The sequence below is a fragment of the Corythoichthys intestinalis genome, chromosome 13 (genome assembly GCF_030265065.1).
Source record: "Corythoichthys intestinalis isolate RoL2023-P3 chromosome 13, ASM3026506v1, whole genome shotgun sequence".
NCBI classification, from domain to species: Eukaryota; Metazoa; Chordata; class Actinopteri; order Syngnathiformes; family Syngnathidae; genus Corythoichthys; species Corythoichthys intestinalis.
In genome coordinates this window covers 9,793,332-9,820,233 of record NC_080407.1, presented here as the reverse complement: position 1 = coordinate 9,820,233, position 26,902 = coordinate 9,793,332, and the positions used below count along the sequence as shown (strand labels likewise).

General features: G+C 39.6%; 1 protein-coding gene across 5 annotated transcripts in view; it reads left to right on the top strand.

Moving 5' to 3' along the window:
* Positions 1-26,171, top strand: part of cacna2d4a (calcium channel, voltage-dependent, alpha 2/delta subunit 4a) — a 100,992-nt gene extending 74,821 nt beyond the window's left edge. For 3 of the 5 annotated variants that reach the window (XM_057856127.1, XM_057856126.1, XM_057856125.1), the window contains 12 exons: positions 6,026-6,087; positions 12,008-12,022; positions 12,299-12,427; positions 12,513-12,575; positions 12,670-12,740; positions 17,499-17,574; positions 17,667-17,719; positions 18,023-18,078; positions 18,342-18,462; positions 21,688-21,808; positions 21,920-21,997; positions 22,057-26,171. In XM_057856127.1, the coding sequence (XP_057712110.1) occupies positions 6,026-6,087; positions 12,008-12,022; positions 12,299-12,427; positions 12,513-12,575; positions 12,670-12,740; positions 17,499-17,574; positions 17,667-17,719; positions 18,023-18,078; positions 18,342-18,462; positions 21,688-21,808; positions 21,920-21,997; positions 22,057-22,146 (935 nt within the window). In that variant the 3' untranslated portion in view covers positions 22,147-26,171. The remainder of the gene's footprint in view (positions 1-6,025; positions 6,088-12,007; positions 12,023-12,298; positions 12,428-12,512; positions 12,576-12,669; positions 12,741-17,498; positions 17,575-17,666; positions 17,720-18,022; positions 18,079-18,341; positions 18,463-21,687; positions 21,809-21,919; positions 21,998-22,056) is intronic. The other 2 variants (XM_057856129.1, XM_057856128.1) reach the window with 1 other exon arrangement.
* Positions 26,172-26,902: the final 731 nt, after the last annotated feature.

Genomic DNA, 26,902 nt, shown 5'->3' with positions numbered 1-26,902 from the left:
TCCACCGGTCTTTGACATCGGTCTTAAGAAAGTTTGCCCCACTCATCAACGCAAAATACTTTCAACAGTGAGATGTTTGAGGGGTTTCTTGCATTTACAGGCAGTTTCAAGTCACCCTACAGCATCTCAATAGGATTAAGATCTGGGCTTTGACTCGGTCATTCCAGGACTCATTTCTTCCTTTTCATCCAGTCCTTGGTGGATTTACTGGCATGTTTTGGGTCATTGCCATGTTGCAGGGTCCGATAGAATTCACGGTGGATTCTATGATGGTGAGCTGGCCAGGTCCTGCTGCATCAAAGCATCCCCAAACCATGACACTTCCACCTCCATGCTTCACAGTTTTTATGAGGTTCTTTTCCTGGAATTCTGTATTGGGTTTCCATCCACCAGTCTTTGACATTGGTCTTAAGAAAGTTTGCCCCACTCATCAACGCAAAATACTTTCAACAGTGAGATGTTTGAGGGGTTTCTTGCATTTACAGGCAGTTTCAAGTCACCCTACAGCATCTCAATAGGATTAAGATCTGGGCTTTGACTCGGTCATTCCAGGACTCATTTCTTCCTTTTCAGCCAGTCCTTGGTGGATTTACTGGTATGTTTTGGGTCATTGCCATGTTGCAGGGTCCGACAGAATTCATGGTGGATTCGATGATGGTGAGCTGGCCAGGTCCTGCTGCATCAAAGCATCCCCAAACCATGACACTTCCACCTCCGTGTTTCACAGTTTTATGAGGTTCTTTTCCTGGAATGCTGTATTGGGTTTTATACCAAACATGTCATCTGTTCTGGTGTCCATATAATTCAATTTTAGATTCATCTGTCCAAAGAACGTTATTCCAGAAGTCCTGGTCTTTGTCTACATTCACTCTGGCAAACTTCAGTCTGGTGCTTCTTGGAGAGCAAAGGTTTCTTCCTTGCACACCTCCCATGAATGTTAAATATGTGTAGTCTCTTTCTGATTGTAGAGGCATGCATTTTCACATCAACAGGAACAAGAGCTTGCTTTAGGTCCTGTGATGACATTTTAGGGTTTTTGGAGACTTCTTTGAGCATCTTGTGGTCTGCTCTTGGGGTGAACTTGCTTGGACGGCCAGACCTGGGCATGTTGGCAGTTGTTGTGAACATCCTCCATTTGTAGACTATTTTCCGGACAGAGGAATGGCGGATTTTATATTCTTTTGAGATCATTTGAAATCTCTTACTAGCAGGGGTGAAAGTCGGCCAGAACGGTCAGGAACGCAGTTCCGGTATAAGATTCAGGGCCAGAACTCTGTTCCGGTGTAAGATTCAGGGCCGGAACGCTGTTCTGGTGTAAGATTCAGGGCCGGAACGCTGTTCCGGTGTAAGATTCAGGGCCAGAACGCTGTTCTGGTATAAGATTCAGGGCCGGAACAGCGGTATACGGTGCTTTGATTCCGAAAATATGACGGCGACTGTCAAAGCGCTATGTAAAAAAAAAAAAAAAAAAGTACAAAGCTGCCACACATGCATTTTATCTCCAAGAAGAAAGCAATCTCCAAACATCCGATTTACATACACAAGTGTTAACAACAAGCATAATAAAGGGCTTGTGTAGCGTAATCCGTTTCCACGTTTCCGGAGGTTCAGAACATCTTAACCAGGGGTGTCCAAACTTTTGCAATGGGGCCAGATTTGGTGTGGTTAAAATGTGGGGGGCCGACCTTGACTGACGTCCTTTACTTAGAACAATATATTTAAGCAAATTTTAGCAAGCCATTCTGTGTTTCACATTTGCTTTATTATTTTCTTAATTATTAAATTTCAACAAACTCGCGACAAGCCTTTGTGGTGTTTTGTTTCGATTCTCGGGCTCTTGCGAAATACTGCTGCTGTGAAATTAAACTCGCTTCAAGTTGCTTTAATTTATCACTACGTGTCTTCCCTGTAATCTTGTCGTACATGTCAGCCTGTCTTGTTTGGTAATATCGCCTCACATTGAACTCTTTAAAAACAGCGACTGTCTCTTTGCAAATGAGGCAGACATAGTTGTTGCGTATTTTAGTGAAGAAATAGTCAAATTTCCACCTATCCTTGAAGCGTCGGCCGTCGCAGTTAACTTTCTTTTTTGTACTGATTGTCGCCATTTTAGAAAATTGGGAGTAAAGGGTCACGCGGAGTAATGTTGCTTAGAGTGCTGCTGCCTTTTAGTGGATAAATGAGGAGCAGCATTTGTGTGTAGGCTACTACTTCATATCCTAGTAGCAGTACTGCTGACCAATTTATGAAAGTCTGTGTGCGGGCCAGACGTTATTGATTTTATGACTGAGGCTGGCCAGATGAAATTTGACCAGGGGCCGCATTTGGCCCCCGGGCCTTACTTTGGACATGTCTGATCTTAAATGTCAATGTGCACTTTGGACTTATATTTGTTCATTTATGTTAGGCTACTTATTCATTTCCTTATGATTTAAAAAAGTCAATGTTTGCGCGATCTTCAAAATAATTCAATTTCTCTGCATAATATAAGCAATTTGTACTTATTTTTCTGAATTTATGTTATTGATATCTTTATTATTTAAAAAAAAAAAAAACACACAAAAAAGTAAATGTTTACATTAACTTCAGTTTTAATATACATCTTATGTTCTTAAGTAGTTAAAATTTGGCATTTAGTATGTAAGCAAATGAGCGAAAATAAAAATTAGGAGATAGAGGTTGGAGTTATTGCTGTTTTTGTTAACTTTTATTTTGAAAATCATTGAAAAAAATACAATTTTGAATGAAAATCAGTTTTTGTATGTGTTATAGAGATAACTGACCAAAACAGTTTTCTTTGCATTTTAAGTAGTTTTGACCCCCAACCCCCCCCACCCTCCATTATTTTTTTTATTTATAAAAAAAAAAAAAAAAAATTCTGGCTCCGTTGCGACCGTCACGTCGGAGAGTTCCGGCAAGAAATTCGAACCACTTTCACCCCTGCTTGCTAGACTAATAAGCGTCTACAGTCTTCTTTCTGAAGGCCTCAGACAGCTCCTTTGATCTCACCATGCTGTTTTCTCTCACTTCAAAAGTCAGTCACTGTTGAAAGTATTCTGCGTTGAGGAGTGGGGCAAACTTTCTTCAGACTGATGTCAAAGACTGGTAGATGGCTACAAAAAGCGTATCACTGAAGTTATTTCATCAAAACGGGGTAACACTGGCTATTAGGTATTCTTAACTTTTTCCTCAGTTAGAATATGCATTTTTGTTGATGTACTTGGTTTAATGAGTAAAACTGTTAAAAATGTTTTGTTGTTTACCTACAATTAAATCACTTTTTTTCCAGTGATAAAGAAAAACAAGATCAGACATTGATATGTGAACATTTCTTAATAAACAACTGAATATTTCATGGGGTGTCCTCATTTGCCCGAAGAGCTCTGACAGCTTTACATGAGTGTATTGACTTTTATTCTTTACTCTATTCTTGTTTTTTTACATTATGCACAACTCGATTATGTACATGTATTTGATACATGTTTTGATGCATTATAAAAGATTAATGTGAATTTTGGGGGGCTTCAAACCGACTAGGTTGTTTACATGGAAAACGCGTCTCTACTTACAGAATTTTCAAGTTACGAAACTACTTCTAGAACCAATTAATTTCTTAAGTAGAGGTACCACTGTATTTATAAAATGAAGTAATGTTCCCAGAATGAAGAAGTGAATTTACAGCAGTACATTTCCTCACATCTCACACCTTCACCCTACATCTCACTGCAGTAATGAGCAATTAACTCCATCATTCCTTATTTATTTCCCCTCCCTACTTAATTTCCTGTTGAAAGCACAGCGCGCCTTGATTGACAGCTTGCTGATTACAAATCACCCTGAGAGTGTGCTGCACCACCACACATCCTTGTTTACACTGCGCTGCTTTTTTTTTTTTTTTTTCAAATTTTATCTGGCAGCTCAGTTCTAACGGATCTATCTCCGTCAATGGCAGTGAATGGTAAAATCAAAATAAATGACTTTTTCAAGGTAACATAGGTGACGGCATTTGTAAACGACACTAATACCCCTAATGGCTTTCGTAGTGATGAGTAAACCACTTGAACTGGTGATTTTTATTTTTGGTCATGTGTGTCATGCTATGAGAATAGAAGAGGCTTCCCCCAGAGTGCTTGAGCAAAGCATGCTGGGAGAAAAAGGAGGGGAGAAAAGTGCTGAGTATTTGATGCTAATATGAAGTGTCATCCTCCCTCGCAGTGCAGTGTGTGTATTGTGTGTGGGGGCGTGTACAGTATGTGTACATGTGCTGATCAGAGAACTTATGCAATTACATTTTTTTCCAAACCCAGCAGCATGCCGACCAAAGCTGTGAATCTGCTGGCTTGCTTTGACGCGAAAACACGTTATAAGACTACTGTCTTGGTGGTTTATAATAAAGTGTTGTAGGTCACGGTGTCTAAGAATAGCACCGCAGCACTACCTTTATTTAAAGGGCAATTATTATGTCAGTGCAAACAGAGTCATTTATTCACTAAATGCTATCACGACAAACTACATGGTAACAGTGGTGGAATGTACCTAAGTACATTTTTGTGGATCTGTACTTGAGTACAAATACGAAGTGATACTTTATTCTTTTTTTTTTTTTTTTTTTTTTTTTTTATGAACCCGTCTTGTTCAGCTGTTTGACACGGAGAATGGAAGTCTAAGTGCCCGGATAGACTGAACAGTTTTAATGTTTCACATTGAGAGTGACATACTCCCCTTGTGATCATTCAACATACCTCATTTATTATGACAAAACAGCGAACAGGAAGGGGTTATGGGGGAACAGAAGAAAAGAAACACGAGAAGAAAGAGAAGAAACACAAACAACGCCTAACTACACTAACTACTAATATGTTGGTGCTATCGTCAGCTAAATGTATTTCCGGTTGACCAGGGAAAGATGGGGAAGAAGGTGGGGGAGTCAATAAGCTAAGTGATAGAAAGGGGTAGAGCACATGTGTCAAACCGATTCCAGAAAGGGCCAAGTGGGTGCAGGTTTGCTTTCCAACCAATGAAGAGGAAACCTTTTCACCAATCAGATCTTTTACATGTGTAATCACTAATCAGTTCAACTTTGTTAGGTGTCAAGTTCATTGGTTAAACTCTCTGTGCGCTATCGGTTGGAACAAAATCCAGCACCCACTTGGCCCTTTCTGGAATCGGTTTGACACCTGTGGGGTAGAGTATACACAAATCATCTCTGTGATCTAAAAACCAGTAATCGTGTGAATCCCTTGTGAGTGTAAGCCCTTTGGCGACCGACCCTACGCCGCCCCATCGCCAATTCCGGCACCAGGACCCCTTGCCCGAGCGCGCCCAATAACATCCAGCCGCACGCGAGCCCCGCTGGGCACGCAGCAGCCACGCAGACGAGCGAATCCAGGGTGGTCCCCCGGGCCACCCGAGCGTCCATCTACCTGCCCTCGGGGATGGCGAGAGGGAACACACCACAAAGTGTTACTTTTTACTTCACTACATTTTACAGCGCATATCTGTACTTTTTACTCCACCTCTTTATCGTTTTATTTTCATGCCTCCAGCACAATCAATAAGCCCCGTGCAACTATACCGTTTTTGAGCACTAGAGGGAGCAACATGAGTAGCCTACAAGTAAGAGTAGGCAGGTGAACAAGATATTGACCGATAAACAAACTACAGTGAGAGCAGCGCACCTTCAAATGGACCTGATAGTTGCTTGTAATCCGCTATTAAAATAAGCTTTGGAGTTTTTTGAGCTTGTTAAGTTTTAGTTTACAGTGCAGTCAATGATGTTACAGTTTCACATTCTGCACAGTTATATAATATATTTAAAATATATATGTATCACATTTTTGCATGGGGAGAAAATACTTTTATTTTTTTTACTTGTAAAGTAAAATTTAAACCAAGTACTTTTGTACTTGATTTTTTTTTTTGTCCATGTATCTGTACTTTTACATGAGTTATTAAAAAAAAAAAAAATTTGATTACTTCATCCACGTCTGCATGCTAATGACTTTCCTCTCATGCTGTCTTTCAGCTATTGGTGTCCAGATGACTCTGGAAGTGTTAGAATCCAAATTTTGGGCTATTGCATCGCAGGTATGTATTAAAAAAACAAAAACTTTTATTACATTTAATAGGTTACAGCTATGGATTATTTTAGTTGTTGATTAAGCAATTATTTAGTTCGAATAATCGAGTTATCGGATTAGGAACATTTAATGCGCTGCAGAATAGATTTTAGGAGATGTAAAACATAGGCTTGCTAATATTGCACTTTCAAAAGAGCATGAATTGCAAATACAAAATAAAATTCCTGAATGTTTCTTCAAACTATGCAGAAGTACACTTTTAAAAATAAATGGAAAATACCTGAGCTGAGCCTCAAATGGTATAGTGTTGTTTTTGGCAGGTTTTTTCATCTTAGTCTTGGTCTTTTGGACGAAAATACTTATTAGTCTTAGTCATATTTTATTTATTTTAAAATGAGTTTGTCTTCGTCTAGTTTTAGTCAACAATTCTCAAAATGTTTTCGTCTATAAACTACAAAAGTTTTAGTCCATGAATAAATAACTGTTTTAAAAAATTATGAATGAACAGTGACAGACGATCGCATAATTGTAGATTCTATAAGGACATCAACATCTTCGTGATGATAATTCACATTCAACAGGTAAACATCACATTATTTGCAATTAATTAAATTTACCTGGAGGCCATGAACTGTATGTAAAAAGTTTTCCAGGAGTTTAGGAAAACACTCACCGAGATACTAATGCTAACGGAAACGCTATGCCATAGTCTATGTATATGCTAACGCGAGCGCTATGCTCACGCTACAAGTTAGTTTAGTGTGTGATAATCACTCAGCACAGTCCTTTAAAGGCTAAAGCAACATAGCATAGCCAAGATAAGAAAACAAAACTTACCAAGCAGCACCTGACACATGTGTTTCACACAAGAAGCTTGGAACGGGCACATGCTTAAGGCTGTGTGTGGGTCGGGGGGAGGCACAGCATGTCACATGAGCGACACGACCAAACACTGCTAAAATGTGTGCTAACTACACATACGATAAGAAAATATCACACATTGTGAACTTACGACGAAAACTATGGCTAATTTTTGTCCCGTCGTACGACAACTGGCATCCATCTCGTTATGTTTTAGTCTCCGAACACACGTTTTTAGCTCGTCATCGCGAGGCCATCGTCATGAAAAAATTGTTCATTGACTAAATATTTTCGTGATCATCATCGTTGACGAAAACAACGCTAGTATAAAAAAATAAATAAATGAGGATCTAAGTACAACAAAAGAACAATTGGCTAACTTGCAGGGCAAAAGTCTGCTTGCTTAAATGCTCTGAACAAATCGGTCAAACACATATTCCTACAAAAAACACCTAAATATACCAATAAACGAAATAACAAATGCATAAAAAACATATTAGCTCAAACAAAAACTTACCTTATTTTGGCCTTAACAGGGAGCAGCTGAATCCAGTCATGTTTGATGAGTTCACTGTTGGCACCAAAATCAATAAACCTAAATGCAAACACTTTCAAAACAAACCATTACAACACCACTCTCATTAAACGAATACTCGAAACAGAAAAAATGGATTCAAAGCTTTTTTCTAATCAAATTACCGTAATTATCGGACTATAAGCCGCTACTTTTTTCCTTCATTTTGAATCCTGCGGCTTGTCCAGTGCGGCTTATTTGTTAATTTATTTGGGTTAATAGGTAACACTTTATTTGACCGCGGTGTCATAAGACCGTCATAATTATGACATGACACTATAATAAGCATTGCTGAATGCTTATGCATGGCTTATGACAGATGTCATTCAGTGTCATCCAGAAAATTATGTCACTTACTCCATTTATGTCCAGCTTGGCTCTTTTACATCCATTCAAAAGTGAGATAATTTGTCGGATAACTCTAAATGACATCTGTTATAAACATTCTTTAGTCCTCATGACAGTGTCATATCATAATTATGATTGTCTAATGACAATCTTATGGCGCCACTGTCAAATAAACTGTTACCAAATGCCATAACTAGCAATTATTGAAACAACTGGAACAGTAACTGAAGAAATAATTAGCACAGAACATGAATTTTGATTGTTATTTACATCTGTAGCGCTGCAATGCATGCTTGGAGGCATGTTGGACAACAACAGTGTTGACAGCAGGTGGCAGCAGAGGTTGACTGTCTCCCCCAAGGGAACAATGATGGCCAGATGAAGCTTCTTGAAGCAATGACGCTTTGCAGCCAATTGGTTCAAAGCTTCATGGTGGTTCATTTGGTCTTATGACAGTCGTATGTCATATCTTTTGGCGTAAATATCCCATAATAGTGAAGGCAGCTGCAGCTTATAGTCCAGTTCGGTTTATCTGTGAACAAATCTTGTTTTCGTGTCAAATTTGGTGGGTGGCAGCTCATAGTCAGGTGCGCCTTATAGTGCGAAAATTACGGTACTCGAGTTAATCGATTATTCTTTGCAGCACTGCATTGCAATAAATGACAATAAATGAAATTCAGGGGTGAAATAACAAGAAAGGTCTGCTTGGAATTCTAACCTTTTATTCACACTGCGTATCCTTTTTTTAAACCACCGCTGTTGCTATTTAATGGGGTGTGACAAAAGCTCTCTCTTAATAGGAAATTAAACGTATATCCGAAGCAGTTAGATCTTATTTCACCACTGCACGAGCAATAATAAGAGTGTTTACGCCGGTTGTGAAAGACTGATATAAGTTGTCCCTCCACGCTTCTGAGCCACCATTTTTATAGTATGTGGCAGGTGTTGGAAACCTCCACTCTCCCACAGTGGCAAAGATAGCGATTAAAAGAGCATTAAGGCCCGTGGCGCCCCTAAATGATGGATGGCAAAGCACTAGCCAAGTGTGTGTGTGTTTACTGCAACACTTCCAAGTTCCTTGTTGAGAATACTGTATACTATATATGTGAGTGTAAGTAGTGCTGTGTCCCGTGTGGATGGGCAACATATGCACGACCATCTGCCCCAGTGTGTCCATATTCGTCAGCGATGAGCTTGTGAGTGTCATTTTCATTCGCAATTCTTGCAGTTTGGGCATGAATAATTTACTGTTTTGTCTTAAGGCGCGCTCGCAAATAATCTCCTGATTAGAAAGAAGTAGCTGCCGCGTCCATGTTGGATGAATTACATCATGTCCTGTATGTATGTGTTTCATGCATACCGTAATTTTCGGACTATAAGGTGCTACTTTTTTTCCCCATATTTTGAATCCTGCATCTAATAGTCCAGTGTGGCTTATTTGTTGATTTATTTAATTATGACATGACATTATCATGGGCATTAATGAATGCAAATGTCATTAAATGTCATTCGGCAAATTGTGTCACTAACTCCATTGATGTCCAGCTCGGATCTTTTACGTCCATTCAAAAGTGGGATAATTTGCCGGATGACACAAAGTTACCAAATTCCTTAGCTAGCAATTAATGAAACAACTGGAACAGTAACTGAAGAAATAAATAGCACAGAACATGAATTTGGATCGTTAATTACATCTGTTGTGCTGCAACGATTAATCGATTAACTCGAGTATTTGAATAGAAAAAAATATTCGAATTAAGTTTTGCTACTTCGAGTATTCGTTTAATTAAAGTGGTGCTGTAACAGTCTATTTTGAAAGTTTGCATTTAGTTATATTGATTTGGGTGGATACACTGCTCTCTCGTCTGCTTCATTTCACATGGGTGAATCCAGCGGCTCCCTGTTAAGACCAACATAAGCAAAGTTTTTGTTTGAGCTAATTTTTTTAAAAGCATTCGTAATTCAGTTTATACGTATATTAGCCGTTGTTTGCGGGAATATGTGTCTGAACCATTTTTTAAGAGCATAAAAAAAAAAAAATTAGCATTTTATAGCATTTACGCTATCGGTTTTTGCTATGAAAGTTAGCCAGTTGTCCTTTAGTTGTAACTTAGATCCTCATTTGTTTATTTTTTTCTACCGTTTAAGGCTCAAGTCAGTCATGTTCCTTATCCAATTACTCGATTATTTGAACTAACTAGTTCATCGATTAATCGACTACTAAAATAATCGATAGCTGCAGTCCTACTGCAGTGCATGCTAGGAGGCATGTTGAAACACAACAGTGATGACAGCAGGTGGCAGCAGAGGTTGATTGTCTCCCCAAAGACAACAGTCCTGTCCAAATGAAGCTTCTTGAAGCAATGAATCCTTTGGTCTCATGACAGTCTTATGATGCCGCTGTCAAATAAAGTGTTACCATTTAATATCTTTTGGTGTAAATATCCAATAATACAGTGAGGGCAGCTATTGCTTATAGTCCAGTGCAGCTTATTAAGACTGCCATAAGAACGTCGTAACTAGGACACTATCATAGGCATTAACGAATGCTTATGACAAATGTCATTAAGTGTCATCCGGCAAATTATGTGACTAACTCCATTTATGTCCAGCTCGGATCTTTCACATACATTCAAAAGTGGGATCATTTGCCAAATGACACAAAATGATATCTGTCATATAACACCATTACCATAAGCATTCATTAATGCTTATGGTAGTGTCATGTCATAAATATGATGATCTTATGACGGTGTTATGGCGCCACTGTCAAATAAAATGTTACCAAATTCCATAACTAGCAATTAATGAAACAACTGGAACAGTGACTGAAGAAATAATGAGCACAGCACATGAATTTTGATTGTTATTTACATCTGCAGTTTTGCAATGCATGCTAGGAGGCATGTTGGTCGACAACAGTGTTGACAGCAGGTGGCAGCAGAGATTGATTGTTTCCACCAAGAGAACAGTGATGGCCAAATGAAGCTTCTCGAAGCAATGAAGCTTTACAGCCAATTGGTTCAAAGCTTCATGGTGGTTCATTTGGTCTAATGTCAGTCGTATGATGCCGCTGTCAATTAAAGTGCTACCGGTTAATTAACATCTTTTGGTGTGAATATCCCATAATACAGTGAGAACAGCGACTGCTTATAGTCCAGTGCAGCTCATTAAGCCTGCCATAAGACCGTCATAATTACGACACTATCATGGGCATTAATGAATGCTTATGACAACTGTCATTAAGTATAATACGGTAAATTCTATGGTTCTAACTCCATTTACAGTATGTCCAGCTCGGATCTTTTACATCCATTCAAAAGTGAGATAATTTGCTGGAAAACATTAAATGACATCCGTCATAAGCATTCATTAATGCTCGTAGCAGCGTAACTTCATAATTATGATGGTCTTATTAAAGTGTTTTGGCGCTACTGTCAAATAAAGTGTTTCCAAATACCATAACTAGCAATTAATTAAACAAATCGAACAGTAACTGAAGAAATAATTAGCACAGGATATGAATTTTGATTGTTATTTACATCTGCAGTGATACAATGCATGCTAGGAGGCATGTTGGATGACAACAGTGTTGATAGGGGGCGGCAGCAGAGGTTGGCTGTTCTCCCCCAAGGAAGTAGTCATGACCAAATGAAGCTTCTTGAAGCAATGAACCAATTAGTTCAAAGCTTCATGGTGGTTCATTTGTTCTTATGCCAGTCTTATAATGCCACTGTCAAATACGGTGTTACCAGTTAATATTTTTAGGTGTAAATATCCCATAATACAGTGAGGACAGCTGCTGCTCATAGTCCAGTGTAGCTTAGCTATGAACAAATGCCGTTTTCATGTCAAATTTGGTGGGTGGCGGCTTATAGTGCGGAAATTACGGTACTTACAAATGTTGCAGGAAGTACATTAGTACACATTGTATAGTGACTTTACCTATAAAATGATCATTAACTGCCTTCTTCTTTCTCAACTACAACACTCCATACTAGAACTACTGTTAAATCTTTGTGCCTTTCATATTTAGTCCTATATTTGAAATTCATTCAAATCAAACCGAATGTATATTTTTAAAAAAATCTGTCTCGCATCATCAATACTAATCAAGTGATGTTTGTCTTTTCTGTCTTCGCAGCCAAACGACACTGATGTAAGTGATTTTCTCACTTCACTTGTGCTGTCGGACCTAATTTTAACATCTTCTGCACCTGCTGAGCTCTGTCAAATCCACCTCACACATGCCACTTAACTAGATTACACTCACGCGTATGCTGCTACAAATGAATTAAATGACATCAAATAAGGCCCTGAAGTTAAGTCGCGTGGCGCTCCAATCAACACCTCCTCGCTTCACGTGAACTCACCTGTCGTTAGCGCCTCGCTTAGGAAACACTTTCATCATCTTTGCTGTTCATTTTCCCCGCAGTGCTCTGACGTAGAAGGAGTTTGTCCTCTTCGCTGTGACAGCTTTGTGAGTATACCCCACAAAGTACCCACTTACTCCTGCGTCATCTCTGGAAGATCTCAACCTCACGCTACGCGCGTCACAGTCCGAGTTGAATGAGTTTATTTGTCTGTTGTGTATAATTTGAGCCTAATGGCGGCTCACTGTGTAATTGCCCCTCTGTCTCTTATCGCAGGATATGGAGTGCTACGTGATTGACAATAATGGGTTCATCCTCATTTCTAAACAGCGTGCTGATGTCAGTTCACACACAGTCCAGCAATATAACAGTGACGTGCCGGTGTTGTAAAAAGATACCTGCTTTATATCGCCTTTTGTGTCTTTGCCGACAGGCCGGAAAATTCTTCGGCGAGGTCGACGGCTCGGTCATGACGATGCTGATCCGAATGGGCATGTTCAAAAGGTAGGAGTTTTTCTTATTAGTTACAGTGTATCACAAAAGTCAGTACATTTCTGCAGATATTTAAGTCCACTGTATATCTTTTCATAGGACAACACTCACAAAATGACACTTTGACTCAATGAAAAGTAGTGTGTGTGCAGCTTATATAATAGAGTTAAGTTATTTTCCTCTAAAAATATCTCAAAATATGGCCATTAATATCTAAACCCCTGGCAACAGAAGTGAGTACACCGCATAGAAACTACGTGCATCCGTAAATGTCCAAATTGAGTACTGCTTGTCATTTTCCCTCCAAAATGGCATGTGACTCATTACAGAAGTGCTGTGAGCATTGCTGCAGAGATTGAAGAGGTGGGGGGGGTCAGCCTGTTAGTGCTTAGACCATACGCCGCACTCTACATCAAATCGGTGTGCATGTCTGTCACCCCAGGAGGAAGCCTCTTATAAGACTGGCGCACAAAACGAAGATGAACTGAGATGAACGAAGGCTTCTCCAAACTCGCTCCATTGTCATTTGTATCTTTTGGGCTAACGCTGCTAGGAGGAGAAAAGATAAGTCTAGTAGGCCATAGGCCAAACCTTTCATTTTGTGTGTTCAAGTTAAGCAGACAGTTGACAGAGTGCTTATTATTTAGGCGCCCTAGCTGCTTAATAATCCAGCGTATGCTACTTTCCGAACAAGGAAGACCATGTATCAAACCACAACAAATTTTTTTGTTCCAGTACTGGTCTTGCTGGCGGCACGGTGGCTGAGTGGTTATTTTCCTCTAAAAATAACTCAAAATATGGCCATTAATATCCAAACCCCTGGCAACAGAAGTGAGTACACCACATAGAAACTATGTGCATCCGTAAATGTCCAAATTGAGTACTGCTTGTCATTTTCCCTCCAAAATGTCATGTGACTCGTTACAGGAGTGCTGTGAGCATTATTGCAGAGATTGAAGAGGTGGGGGGGGGGAGCCTGTTAGTGCTCAGACCATACGCCGCACTCTACATCCAATTGGTGTGCATGACTGTCACCCCAGGAGGAAGCCTCTTCTGAAGACGGTACACAAGAATGCTCGCAAACTGGAATCATGTCCTATGGTCTGATGAGACCGGTGGGCTTTCTTGTGTACCGTCTTCAGAAGAGACTTCCTCCTGGGGTGACAGCCATGCACACCAATTTGATGTAGAGTGCGGCGTATGGTCTGAACACTAACAGGTTGACCCCCTGTCCTCTTCAATCTCTGCAATAATGCTCACAGCACTCCTGTAACGAGTCACATGACATTTTGGAGGGAAAATGACAAGCAGTACTCAATTTGGACATGTAGGGATGTACGTAGTTGCTAAGGGGTGTACTCACTTTTGTTGCCAGGGGTTTCGATATCAATGGCTATATTTTGAGGGGAAAATATATTAACTCTATTATATAAGCTGCACACAGACTACTTTTCATTGTGTCAAAGTGTCATTTTGTCAGTGTTGTCCCATGAAAAGGTATACTTAAATATCTGCAGAGATGCGAGGGGTGTACTCACTTTTGTGAAACACTGTATATGAAATTCTTGGACTTCAAATGCATTTGTCATGTCATATTTATAGACCTGAAATGCATACAGACTAGCACAATAACCAAGTTATACTGTATACACTGCTGGCCAAAAGAATTAGCACCCAAAAATGGGTCGGACAAAAGTATTGGCACCCTCAGCCTAATACTTGGTAGCACAACCTTTAGACAAAATAGCAAGCGAACGACCGCTTCCGGTATCCATCAATGAGTTTCTTACAATGCTCTGCTGGAGTTTTAGACCATTCTTCTTTGGCCAACTGCTCCAGGTCTCTGAGATTTGAAGGGTGCGTTCTCCAAACTGACATTTTCAGATCTCTCCACGGGTGTTCTATGGGATTCAGGTCTGGCTACTTTAGAAGTCTCCAATGCTTTCTCTCAAACCATTTTCTAGTGGTTTTTGAAGTGTTTTTTGTGTCATTGTCCTGCTGGAAGACCCATGACCTCTGAGCGAGACCCAACTTTCTCACACCGGGCCCTCCATTATGCTGCAAAATTTGTTGGTAGTCCTCAGATATCATAATGCCATGCACACAGTCAAGCAGTCCACTGCCAGAGGCAGCAAAGCAACCCCAAAACATCAGGAAAGCTCCGGAATGTTTGACTATGAGGACTGTGTTCTTTTCTTTGAAGGCCTCCAAACTCCAGCCAGGCTTTATTATGTCTCTGGGGCAGAAGTGGCGTCTTCCTCCCTTTTCATTCAGACACCGACTGATAGTACGAGTTGACACTGTTGTACCTTCGGAGTGCAGGATAGCTTGAACTTGTTTGGATGTTAGTTGAGGTTCTTACACCATCCGCACAATCTTTCGTTGAAATCTCTCGTCAATTTTTCTTTTCCGTCCAAATCTAGGGAGGTTAGCCACAGTGCCATAGGCTTTACACTTATTGATGACACTGCGCACAGTAGACACAGGAACATTTAGGTTTTTGCAGATGGACTTGTAGCCTTGATGTTGCCCATGTTTCCTCGCAATTTTGCTTCTCAAGCCCTCAGTTCTTTGGTGTTCTTTATTTTCTCCATGCTCAATGTGGTACACACAAGGACACAGGACAGAGGTTGAGTCAACCTGAATCCATTTTAACTGGCTGCAAGTGTGATTTAGTTATTGCCACCACCTGTGATGTGCCACAGGTAAGTACCAGGTGCTGTTAATTACACAGTTAATTTGAAAGGGTACCAATACTTTTGTCAGGCCAATTTTTGGAGTTTTGTGCAAAATGACAATGATTTGTTTATTTTTTTTCCCATTCTCTTTTGTTTTTTTCATTGTAAGCAAAATAAATGAAGATATTATTACCAAACAGGGGCGTTACTGGAGGGGGGGGGCAGTGCCCACCCACGGACACGCTCTGCCCACCCAAAGAAAACTGGATGTAGTACTAACAGCAGTCAGGGCACCGCGTATGGTATCCCATTCATATAGTACTGATGTGTTCTAACTTTTAACCTTTATGTTGTTACCTCCTCTTTCACCTTTAAAAAAAAAAACATTTACATTTTTTTTACATTTTATCAAAGTTTTCACCAGTGTTCACCTGGCTGTTGAGTTTGGTGAGTTTTGAAGCATTCTGAGGGGGTCAAAGTAGGGCTCAAAGCGTCAGCGGGACAAAGAATGACTGCGAGGGGGCGCTACATAGTGTATTTGGAATTGGTCTTTACACTGTATCAAAAATTGCATCTGTCTTGACCTGCCTGCCGATTTTGGTGCATTTTGAAGCATTCTATGGGGGTTAAATTGAGCTCAAAGGGGCTGTGGAAAAAAGAATAACTATAATAATAATATCAATAATAATAAGACCGAGGAACCACAATAGGTTACCTAAAAAAAACATTGTCACCATACTGTTCAGTTATGTATGTGTTCTAAGTAGGGCTGTCAAACGATTAAAATTTTTAATCGAGTTAATTACAGCTTAGAAATTAATCGTAATTAATCGCAATTCAAGCCATTTATAATATATGCCATATTTTTCTGTAAATTATTATTGGAATGGAAAGATAAGACACAAGACATACATTCATATACATTCAACATACGGTACATAAGTACTGTATTTGTTTATTATAACAATAAATCAACAAGATGGCATTAACATTATTAACATTCTCGTAAAGCGATCCATGGGTAGAAAGACTTGTAGTTCTTAAAAGATAAATGTTAGTGCAAGTTATAGAAATTTTATATTGAAACCCCTCTTAATGTTTTCATTTTAATAAAATTTGTAAAATTTTCAATCAAAAAATAAACTGGTAGCTCGCCATTGTTGATGTCAATAATTACACAATGCTCACTCATGGTGCTGAAACCCATAAATTCAGTCGGACCCAAGAGCTAGCAGAGGGCGACAAAACACCAAAAAACACAAGTAACAAGTGGACATTACTCTGTTCTGTCATTTTAATCTATTTGAACGGGGCCTGTGCGTTAAATGCGTCAAATATTTTAACGTGATTTATTTAAAAAATTAATTACCGCCCGTTAACGCGATAATTTTGACAGCCTTAGTTCTAAGTCAAATAAAATCAAATCAACTTTTATTTGTTTAGACCAAATCACAACAACAGTTAGCTCAAGGAGAAAACAAAATATGTTTTAAGGTGTAGTCGCCCTACGCTGGATTTCGACCTATTTGAGCATTTTAGTTTTTTTTTGTTTTTTTTTTGCCCCACCCCCTAGGTAAGACTAATGCCCACCCCACCCACACATGGCATCCTTGTAACACCACTGTTTCCAAAGCATTTATAATTGCAATCATTTCTGGGACAAATGGAGCGTGATCTGACAGAATTACAGGGATGCCAATACTTTTGGCCCAGCACTGTATGTATGCAAAATGCACAGTAAAATAGAAACCATATAACTAACAAAGTGAGTGTATACTGTAGCCCCATAGTACTTGTTTTCCAGGTTTGCGCTATAGATTCTGTACTCATCGCCGCCGAGCCTCCCTCCCCTCCTCGTCCTCTTTCCTGCTTTGTGCCCGTCTTTTGTACCCGACGTCTCATGAGTGAGTGACGTACTATTTTTGAAGCGGCTAAAAGATTTGATCACGCTTCATTTGCCACAGGAGATTGCGTAAGCAGCGCTCTCCCCGTGTACGCAACTGCAAATGTGCACGTGTGCTTTTGTGAGATGTACAGTCCATGAGGTATATAAAGCAGAGACAAAGTGATTCCGTTCTTTGTGTTTCCTCAGAGTGTCTCTGTTTGACTACCAGGCTATGTGTAAGATGAACGTTCACTCCACCAGCAGGGCCCGACCGCTTCTCAGCGTATGTAAATAATATTCATCCACCTCCAGACAGATATATACATTATCTGTGTGAATAATTCTGTTGCTCGTCTTGTTTTTTATTCCTTCTAGTCATTCTACGCTCTAGCATCCGCCCTCAAGTGGTTCCTCTCCAACTTCTTACTGTAAGTGTTGCTACTAGCAACAAGCCACACAGGTCTTTAGTTGGCAAATCCCCAGATCTATAATCTAATAAAAAAAGATTTTCTTTTGTTTTTGTCATTCATTTGTCAATTTTTCAACATGCATTAGCCAGGATGAAAAGCTTTGCAATGGTACTGCCAATTTAGTGCTTTCCCCTGACAGAACTCTGGGTCGGGGCCCAGTTTTGGGAAAAGTGAGAGCAATCTGCCAGAAAGTCTGTAATGATGGAGTGGCTAATTGATTCCCTCTCTCCGTCCACTCTCCTCTTTTCTCCACTTCACAAGGTTTCTTCTTGAGTTTAATGTCTGTGGATTCTGGCACACGGAGCATTTTGCAGATGGTGAGTTTGTAAAAAAAAAAAAAAAAGAAAAGTCAGTCTGTGAACTTTGTTTACTCTCAGAAACTCTGTAATAGATTTAGGTTACTGCACAATGTGGCCGCAGGAGACAAAGTAAAGGTTAACTGTCATTGTTTTATATATAGGACACATAAAGTTGACTTTATAGACTTTGTTTTAAAATGATGCAATAGGCACAAGCTGCATATCTTCTTGACTGAGGCAGTAAATCAAATGTCAACCTTGACCTTTCTTTTTTTTTCCAGCTTCCTTGCACAAGAAAAAGGGTGACATCCTGCAGCCATGTGATACAGAGTACCCCAGTTTTGTCTACGAGCCATCAGTCAAAGAGACCAACAGCATCATTAAGTGTGGACGCTGCCAGAAGTAAGTGCGAGCACCCACATAGACATAATCCTGCATTGCAGCTCTCTGCTAAACCCACGTCCAGTTTTTTTTTTTTTTTTTTTTTAATGTCCCACTGAAATCCATTTTTTACGCTTCTGCCTGTTTTTATATAACCGCAGGGATGGAAATAAGTGGGAAGAAACAGGATTAGATGAGGGTGCATGAGATTATACAAAGCACATGGTGAGTGAGGGTGAGGAAAGTATTAAAAAAAGGTAAATAGAGCACTTCAAGTGAAGGGGAAAAGTTGAAAAGAATCATGTATTAAGTGCCATGAGCACCCTCTGGTGTACAGCTACGGCATTACAATAACATTCCTTTACTTCTGACTGCTGGACGATTGTGTATTCATTGACCAAAACTAATCACAAAGAAACTAACAGTTGACGCACAAAATACAGTGCATGAAGTATATTTAGCACAAACCAACAACCAAAGCCTAATATTTGCTAAGAATATTCAAAGACTTCATAATGTAATGACGGGGCACGGAGCCGATTAATAGGGGGCCTGTATTGTGGGCGAGGCCATCAAAGCTGACCATGTGGAATCACAGACAAAGATTTTCGTTGAAAATTATTGTGAATAAATGCTTGAAGCCCTGAATTCTTAATAGATATGGACGTAAAACAGTCTCAATTCTTGGTTAAAAGCAAAAAAAAAAAAAAAAAAAAACGTGCAGTTAGCATTTATTTTACGTAAATATGTCAATCTACAATGCTAGTCTGTTAGTGAATGTAGCTAGCGGCCGCCTTATGTAACAGAGCTTTTCCGGTAAAAATTCTTGTGAAGAAATGCTTAAATCCCTGAATTCTTAATAGATATGGACGTAATACAGTCTCGATTCTTGGTTAAAAGCAAAAAAAAAAAAAAAAAAAAACTAGCCTGATACTCCAGACTCACCGCTGTTCCAGCTATTGAGTCTGGCCACCATTAATAATTTCCAGGGCGGAGCAAGCCACAGCAAACAGACAGCGGAGTGGATCAATCAGCGACGGGCGGGACGAGGGACTTGCGCGGGGAAGTAAACATACGAGGAGAGCGGAGTTTATTCAACATGGCTAGCACGAGACAGACTGTTGTCAATGACTTGTGTCGATGTGTTTTTGGTAATTTAAAACTGATTTTACCGTGGATTGGAACATATTCTCGGCTCTCCCGTTCGCCATCTGTGTTGTTGTGGAGACGACTTCCGACGCGGAAGAGTGACGTTGCTCGTTAACAACACGTCACGCAAATAAACGAATCTGATTTGTCGATTGATTTTGTACTTGCTCGAGAGGCCGTTAATGGGCTGGGTCCCAGACTATACTCTCAGTGTTTGAAAAACACAGGGAGAACAGTCTGGCCGTGCCAGGCAATATGTAAACAGCTTTTCTGGTGAAAATTCTTGTGAATCAATGCTTAAATCCCTGAAGTCTTTATAGATATGGACATAATACAGTCTCAATTCTTGGTTAAAAGTAAAAAAAAAAAACGTGCATTTAGCATTTATTTTACATAAATATGTCGACGTACAATACTAGTCTGTTAGTGGATGTAGCTAGCGGCCGCCTTATGTAAACAGAGCTTTTCCCATGAAAATTCTTGTGAAAGAAAGCTTAAATCCACGAATTCTTTATAGATATGGACGTAAAACAGTCTCGAATTTTGGTTAAAAGCAAAAAAACACGTGCAGTTAGCACTTATTTTACTTAAATATGTCGATGTACAATGCTAGTCTGTTAGTGAATGTAGCTAGAGGCCGCCTTATCTAAACAGAGCTTTTCCGGTGAAAATTCTTGTGAATAAATGCTTAAATCTCCGAATTCTTTATTGATATAGACGTAAAACAGTCTCGATTCTTGGTCAAAAGCAAAAAAAAAAAAAAAACGTGCAGTTAGCATTTATTTTACGTAAATATGTCGAAGTAAAATGCTAGCCTGTTAGTGAATGTAGCTAGCGGCCGCCTTATGTAAACAGAGCTTTTCCGGTGAAAATTCTTGTGAATAAATGCTTAAGTCCTCGAACTCTTGATAGATATGGGCGTAAAACAGTCTCGATTCTTGGTTAAAAGCAACAAAAAAAAACACGCAGTTAGCATTTATTTTACGTAAATATGTCGAAGTACAATGCAATTTGTTCGTGAATGTAGCTAAAGGCCGCCTTATGTAAACACAGCTTTTCCTGTAAAAATTCTTGTGAATAAAAGCTTAAATTCCCGAATTCTTTATAGATATGGATGTAAAACAGTTTTGATTATTGGTTAAAAGCAAAAAAACGTGCTGTTAGTATTTATTTTACGTAAATATGTCGAAGTATGTACATTGCTAGTCTGTTAGTGAATGTACCGTGCCCTCCATAATTATTGGCACCCCTGAAAAAGATGTGTTTTTTAGCTTCTAATATTTTTTTTTCATTCAAATAATATGGGACCTTAATGGAAAAAAAAGAGAACAATCCAACCTTCAATACAAGTGCATTCATTCAGTGGGGAAAAAAATCCCACATAAAGAAAAAATTATTTGACATCAAACAATGTGTGTCACAATTATTAGCACCCCTGGTGTTAATACTTTGTACAACCCCCTTTTGCCAACAAAACAAGGTCTGGGGACTGAGATGGCCATGGGAGGAGCGTGATTTTGTGTCTGGTGAACCACTTCTGTGTAGATTTGGCCATATGTTTAGGGTCATTGTCTTACTGAAAGATCCAGTGACGACCCATCTTCAGCTTTCGGGCAGAGGGCAACAGATTTTGATTTAAAATGTCTTGGTATCTCAAAGCATTCATGATGCCATGCACCCTAACAAGGTTCCCAGGGCCTTTGGAAGCAAAACAGCCCCACAGCATCACTGACCCACCCCCATACTTCATAGTGGGTATGAGGTGGTTTTCAGCATGTGCATCTTTTGTGGCACGCCAGACCCTCTTAGAGTGTTTGTTGCCAAAAAGCTCAATCTTGGTCTCATCTGACCAAAGCACACGGTCCCAGTATTTTTGTGTGAGACCAAGATTGAGCTTTTTTTTAAGTGAGTGACAATCCAATCCCCGCCACCACCTTCTTCTACCTGAGGCGTTGCGTGCAGACAGTAACTGCGGTCTGCATGGAGCGTCATTGCCGATTATAATACAATAGTAGACAATAACTCCTAGCACATTTTTCCACCCCGGGCGACTGCCCAACCCGACCGTGCCAGGAACTGCTACTGTGTGTATTGCAGGATGTTTGTAGTGCAGCAAATCCCGCAGAGCAACCTGCTGATGTTGGTCGTGCAGGCGGACTGCGACTGCTCCAGACAACACTCACCCATCACCCTTGAGCCCAAGGAAGTCAAATATATCCTCCCATTCTCCACATTTTCTCAACATTTACAGTAACAAAGTTAGAAAAAGATGCTACGAAGTATTCATGGACGAACTGTGAATGCTCCTTGACCCTTCTCTGAACATAACGCCTCAGTGAAGTGTGAGCGGATGCGGTCCCAGAAGATCCGAAGACGTCCTGAGTCGTGTCACTCGTACCACCCTCAGGTAATTTTGAGACAATTTGGGTGTTCTCAAGCGCATAGTGTGATGATTTTTGCTTTCAGGAGAATGCAAACGACTGTGGAGGAGCTTCTGCCGCATCACTCTCTGCCTTCCTCTTCCTCGTGTGTCCCATCGCCTCATTGCTTTCCTGATGGTGCTGCAAGGGGATTTATTTTTATATACAACACATCTAGATCTCGCTCACTTTTTTTTTTGTCCTGACAATCTGAAGAACTCTTCCTTGCCTCGGTCAAGTGTTGAAATTGGCAGCTGTTGCCATGGATACCACTCCATTACTTACCTTCTCTTCCACCACCTTGCATATGCAATTGAAAAGGGACTAAAGAGAAACATGTGGCTGCAGTGACTCACGTGGATGAATTATGAATCACGAGAGCGAATGTAATGGAGCCTGTAGGGAAGTAATGAGTTGCTGATATACCATGACACCAAATTGCATACGGTAATGAATGACATATTTTGTAACATATGGAAGGGCTTCAGGATACGAAATGGAGACACTTATGTACAACTTATTATAATTAGTGTTGCACCGATACCATTTTTTGGGCCCAATACCGATACAGATGTGCAGTATCGGCCGATACCGAAACCATTCCGATACCACTCTGTTTGCAAAAAAAAAAAAAAAAAAATACACACACACATATACATGTATATGTACATATAAGGGATGCAACGATATAGTTAAGTCACGGTTCGGTACGATTTTCGATACAATTCAATACATTTAATCCTCTGAAACAGAAAATACAACTGTTATTATTTTAATTTTTAAAAATTTTTTTTAATTTGCTAACAAGCAAAAATAACAGTGCCATCATATAAACAAGCATTTTAGTGCATAATATTTATGTGCTTACTTCTTACTGATCTGAAGAAATTTTGTATATAAGCTGAGAACAATCTTTACTGTTTGTAAAGTGGGGCACACTGTTGATTGCTGCAGCTCTCTTAGCAGCTATATTTACCATATAAGCAAAACATCCTATTTGTGGTCCGAGTCCATCTGTAACATGTACTGAATTAACAGTATTTACAGCATTTTCTATAGTCACTGGTATGGATTGATTTGGCCTGCCTAACTTCCATTCAGTCATGGCGGTTTCTGATTCATCAATGTAGTATTAAGGATTACACGTCGCTCTGGGCTCACGCAGCTAGTGGCATGGGATCTAGGTTGCTCTTTGATGATATCTAGTGTGTGCGCGCGAGAGTTAGCATGGGATCTAACATAGGACATCTAGGTTGCTTTTTGTTGATATCTAGTGTGCGCGCTGCGCCGCTTGAGTGTTTTCTGGCGACAGAAGTCACTTCTGCTCATTACTGCACAACACCAGCATATGACAATCGACTTTCATAAACAGGACTAGTTTGAAGTAGGGCGCTCTTAATTTGCCACTCATTGTTCATCATGAAACCATGAGTTTGCTTAGTCTCCCACGGTCTTAACCTTTCTGATCCCATCGGCTCTACAACAGCAGGCGTTAGCTTACGTGTGCTAATCGTTTGTGATTGCCATGTTAGATGAGCAGCGTAATATCGCTGATATGCGTTGTTGTTTACATCCTTAATATTGAAGACGAAGGTGTTAATTTCGTTTGGTAATTTCGAGACAAAGACATACAGATGTCATGCATCGGGATTTGGGAAGTTAGCTCACATGGGGAGGACAGTACATTTGCGTCCAAGTGATGCCAGTAGATGGTATCGGCGCCCTAAATGTTGGTACTCGTCGATACCGATACCACCAATTCGGGCCGGATCGGCGCCCCCTGCCGATACTGGTATCGGTATCGGTGCAACTTTAATTATAATCATTTTGGAGTCATCATTTCATACTTGAAATCATTGCCATTGACGCCGATAAACGTCTTATCCACTTTAAATGAATGGCGTACCGCAAGCAACACATCAGTTTTGCTTATTAATATTCATGAGGTTAGCAATTGTTGCTAAGGGGGGGGTCAACCTCCCGTGTGTCCCTAATAGTAAATGCATGGAAATACCATATTTGCCCGAATATAAGACGGCCCTGATTATAAGACGGCCCCCTTTTTTTCAAGACTCAAGTTTGAGAAAAGACTTTTTGAACACCAAATTAATTTTTGTACAGAAAACAATTACAGTACATCCGAAAAAAATGACTATAACAATATATTTGAGAGAAAAACCATGTTATTTTGCCTCATTCAAATGTTAATATCTGAACATTTAAATATGTAAACTAAAGTGCAATCACATTTGTAAATGAATGGCTTCTGGTTTTTGAAATGTAAATAAACCAATCTATTGTGATGAAACAACAAAATTGCAATAACTGCATTAACCATCAACGTGAGGTCTAATTGTAACTGTAGTCTTGAAACAAATCTGAATAAGGAAAAACAGCAGCTGGGATCTGTCATGACAGAACATCGCTTCACTGATATCTGGCGCCATCTAGCGTCGTGAATGGGCATAATGTCTAGACCGCGAATATAAGACGACTCCCTCTTTTTCAGTCTTATTTCAATGCAAAAAACACCGTCTTATATTCCGGCCAATACGGTAGTGTGCGAACGAGATGTTTACTGAGCTAAACCTACCAACGAAAATTATGTCCCTGGTGCCAAATTTACTGGTAAAGATGTGGAAGAACATAAAAATGTTCCGTTAAAGAGATGGCTTGAGTATCGAGGGCTGTAAAAGACGGGAAAAAGAGCCGACCTGATCCAGACCAGTACAGTAATAACAAATGTTAATTCTATAATATATTAACAGTTCCTCCTTTTTTACCAACGGAAAAGGTAACAACAGTGGCAGGCAGATACCATTTTAATTTTTTTCAGGTCATTAATTGTCAGACAGAAGCACCACGGCAAAACGACACGCTAAAAAATAAGTAAAAATATCAAAATGGCTTACCTTTTCGTCCTCTGTAGGACCATGGCTCCCAACAAAATGTTTACTGAAGATGAAATGTGAATGGCTTCACCTTGCTGGCGTTAAACTGCTCTTTTGGACATCCGCACAAGTTGATCCATTCTGTACATTTTTTTTTCAGTTTTTGGTTTCGGGACACGTATGAAGAAAACATCCTTCATATGTTGTAATGTCTGGAGTCGTTTCTACAAGTTCCATAGCAGCAGTATTTACTCGGCATGTTCTTTTTTGAAAGATTGCCAGCGAAAACAAGCAGGAAAAACATGGGTTGTATGCGAGGGCGTGTCTATGTTGACCCACTTCCACGTTACGGTGGCGACGTCACGGTCTAAAAATAGCATTACACTATTGGGCGTCTATCGACTTCAATGGCACTAAAACATGATCATTCAGTGGCGGTTCAATGGCAGCCAATGAGTTAATATTGGAAATCTAACAACATAAGTATTTTTATACACTTATCGTGTTTAAATTTTCTAAACCAGCATGTGTTTATGACAAACTGCCTGACTACCTACTAAAGTCATTCTAAATGTGTTCGTATATGTGTATCCATAACTCATGTTGAAATCATGAATTTCTGTTGTTATTGACATTATGGCGGAAAACACTCAGGTGACTTGAAGTTCCGCTCTGAGACCCCCAATTTGGCCAGATTTCAAAATGGTCCTATATGCATGTCTGATACATCATTGGAAAGCTTAAAATCTCTATTTTCTGGGGGAGGAAAATTTTTGAACAGGTGGACATTTAAAAAAAAAAAAAAAAAAAAGCAAAATTAAAGACGCCATGATTTTTATTTTTATTTCATTATTATCGCGTACTTACCTCTTTTCGGTCCAAATACTCAATGTACCTTGTATTACCGAGTGTCAAGACACAGCTGTGAATGGCCACAGCCGGGTTTTTGGGGGGGATTTTATGGGTGAAACGTGGTAATATAACAAGCGTCGCGATGCAGAAATCACAGACATCAAGGAGTGGTTGAGATTTTCTTTTTCATATATTTCCCCTTTTAAACTTTTTTTTTTTTCTTTGTTTGGATCGATTATTTATCATCTCAAATAATGGGGAAAATGCGACAGTAACAAAAAAAAAAAAAATACAATTAAGCGATAGTTATAAGGTAGATATACGTTACTTATTTACATCATTTTTTTCATTGTGACGTAATTTGTTTAAAAGTTTAAAATATGTGAGTGAATAATTTTTTAAAGTCGTTTAAAATAGACATCAATAAATAATTCGAAGCTAAAAATGACAGACATTTTGAATAATAGAATTACCTTCTTTTTATGGCTGGATGGAAACAAAAGCGGTTGCGCGACGTCTGTAAACGGGGGTTTCCAGGGTAAAACGGACAAGATAAAAATAGTTGGGGGGCTTAATGCGCCATGAATCTGCTAAGGTGGCTTATAGACATATTTTTCAGGCAAACGCAACAGTTCTTTTGGCTTAAAATACAGCAGTTAATTTTAAAGAGGGGTGCAAGAGCAGAAACTGCTTTTTCTCCCTTGTCTGTGTTTTCCGCCTTATATTATAAATACAGTCCCTGACAAAAGTCTTGTCGCTTATCCATTTTGGGGAAACCAAGACATAAATGTCAAATTTTGGCAAGACAAGTTTTGTCGCCTCCAGAAAGTAGTGTGAAAATTGAACAAAAAATGTACTTCAAATACAAAACTATGTTACATAACATAAGCGAAGTAAGTAGTGGTGCTGTGAAATCCAAATGTAATATTTTGTATGACTTCCATTGGCTTGAAGGACTGCATCCATGGGGTTCGGCAAGGATTCGTACAATTTATTGATGAAGTCATCAGGAACATCAAGGAAAGCAGTCTTGCATGCCTCCCAGAGTCCATCAACATTCTTGGGTTTCATCTTCCATGCTTCCTCTTTCATCCTGTTCATGTCTGGTGACTGGGCTGGCCAGTCCTGGAGGATTTTGATCCATCTTTG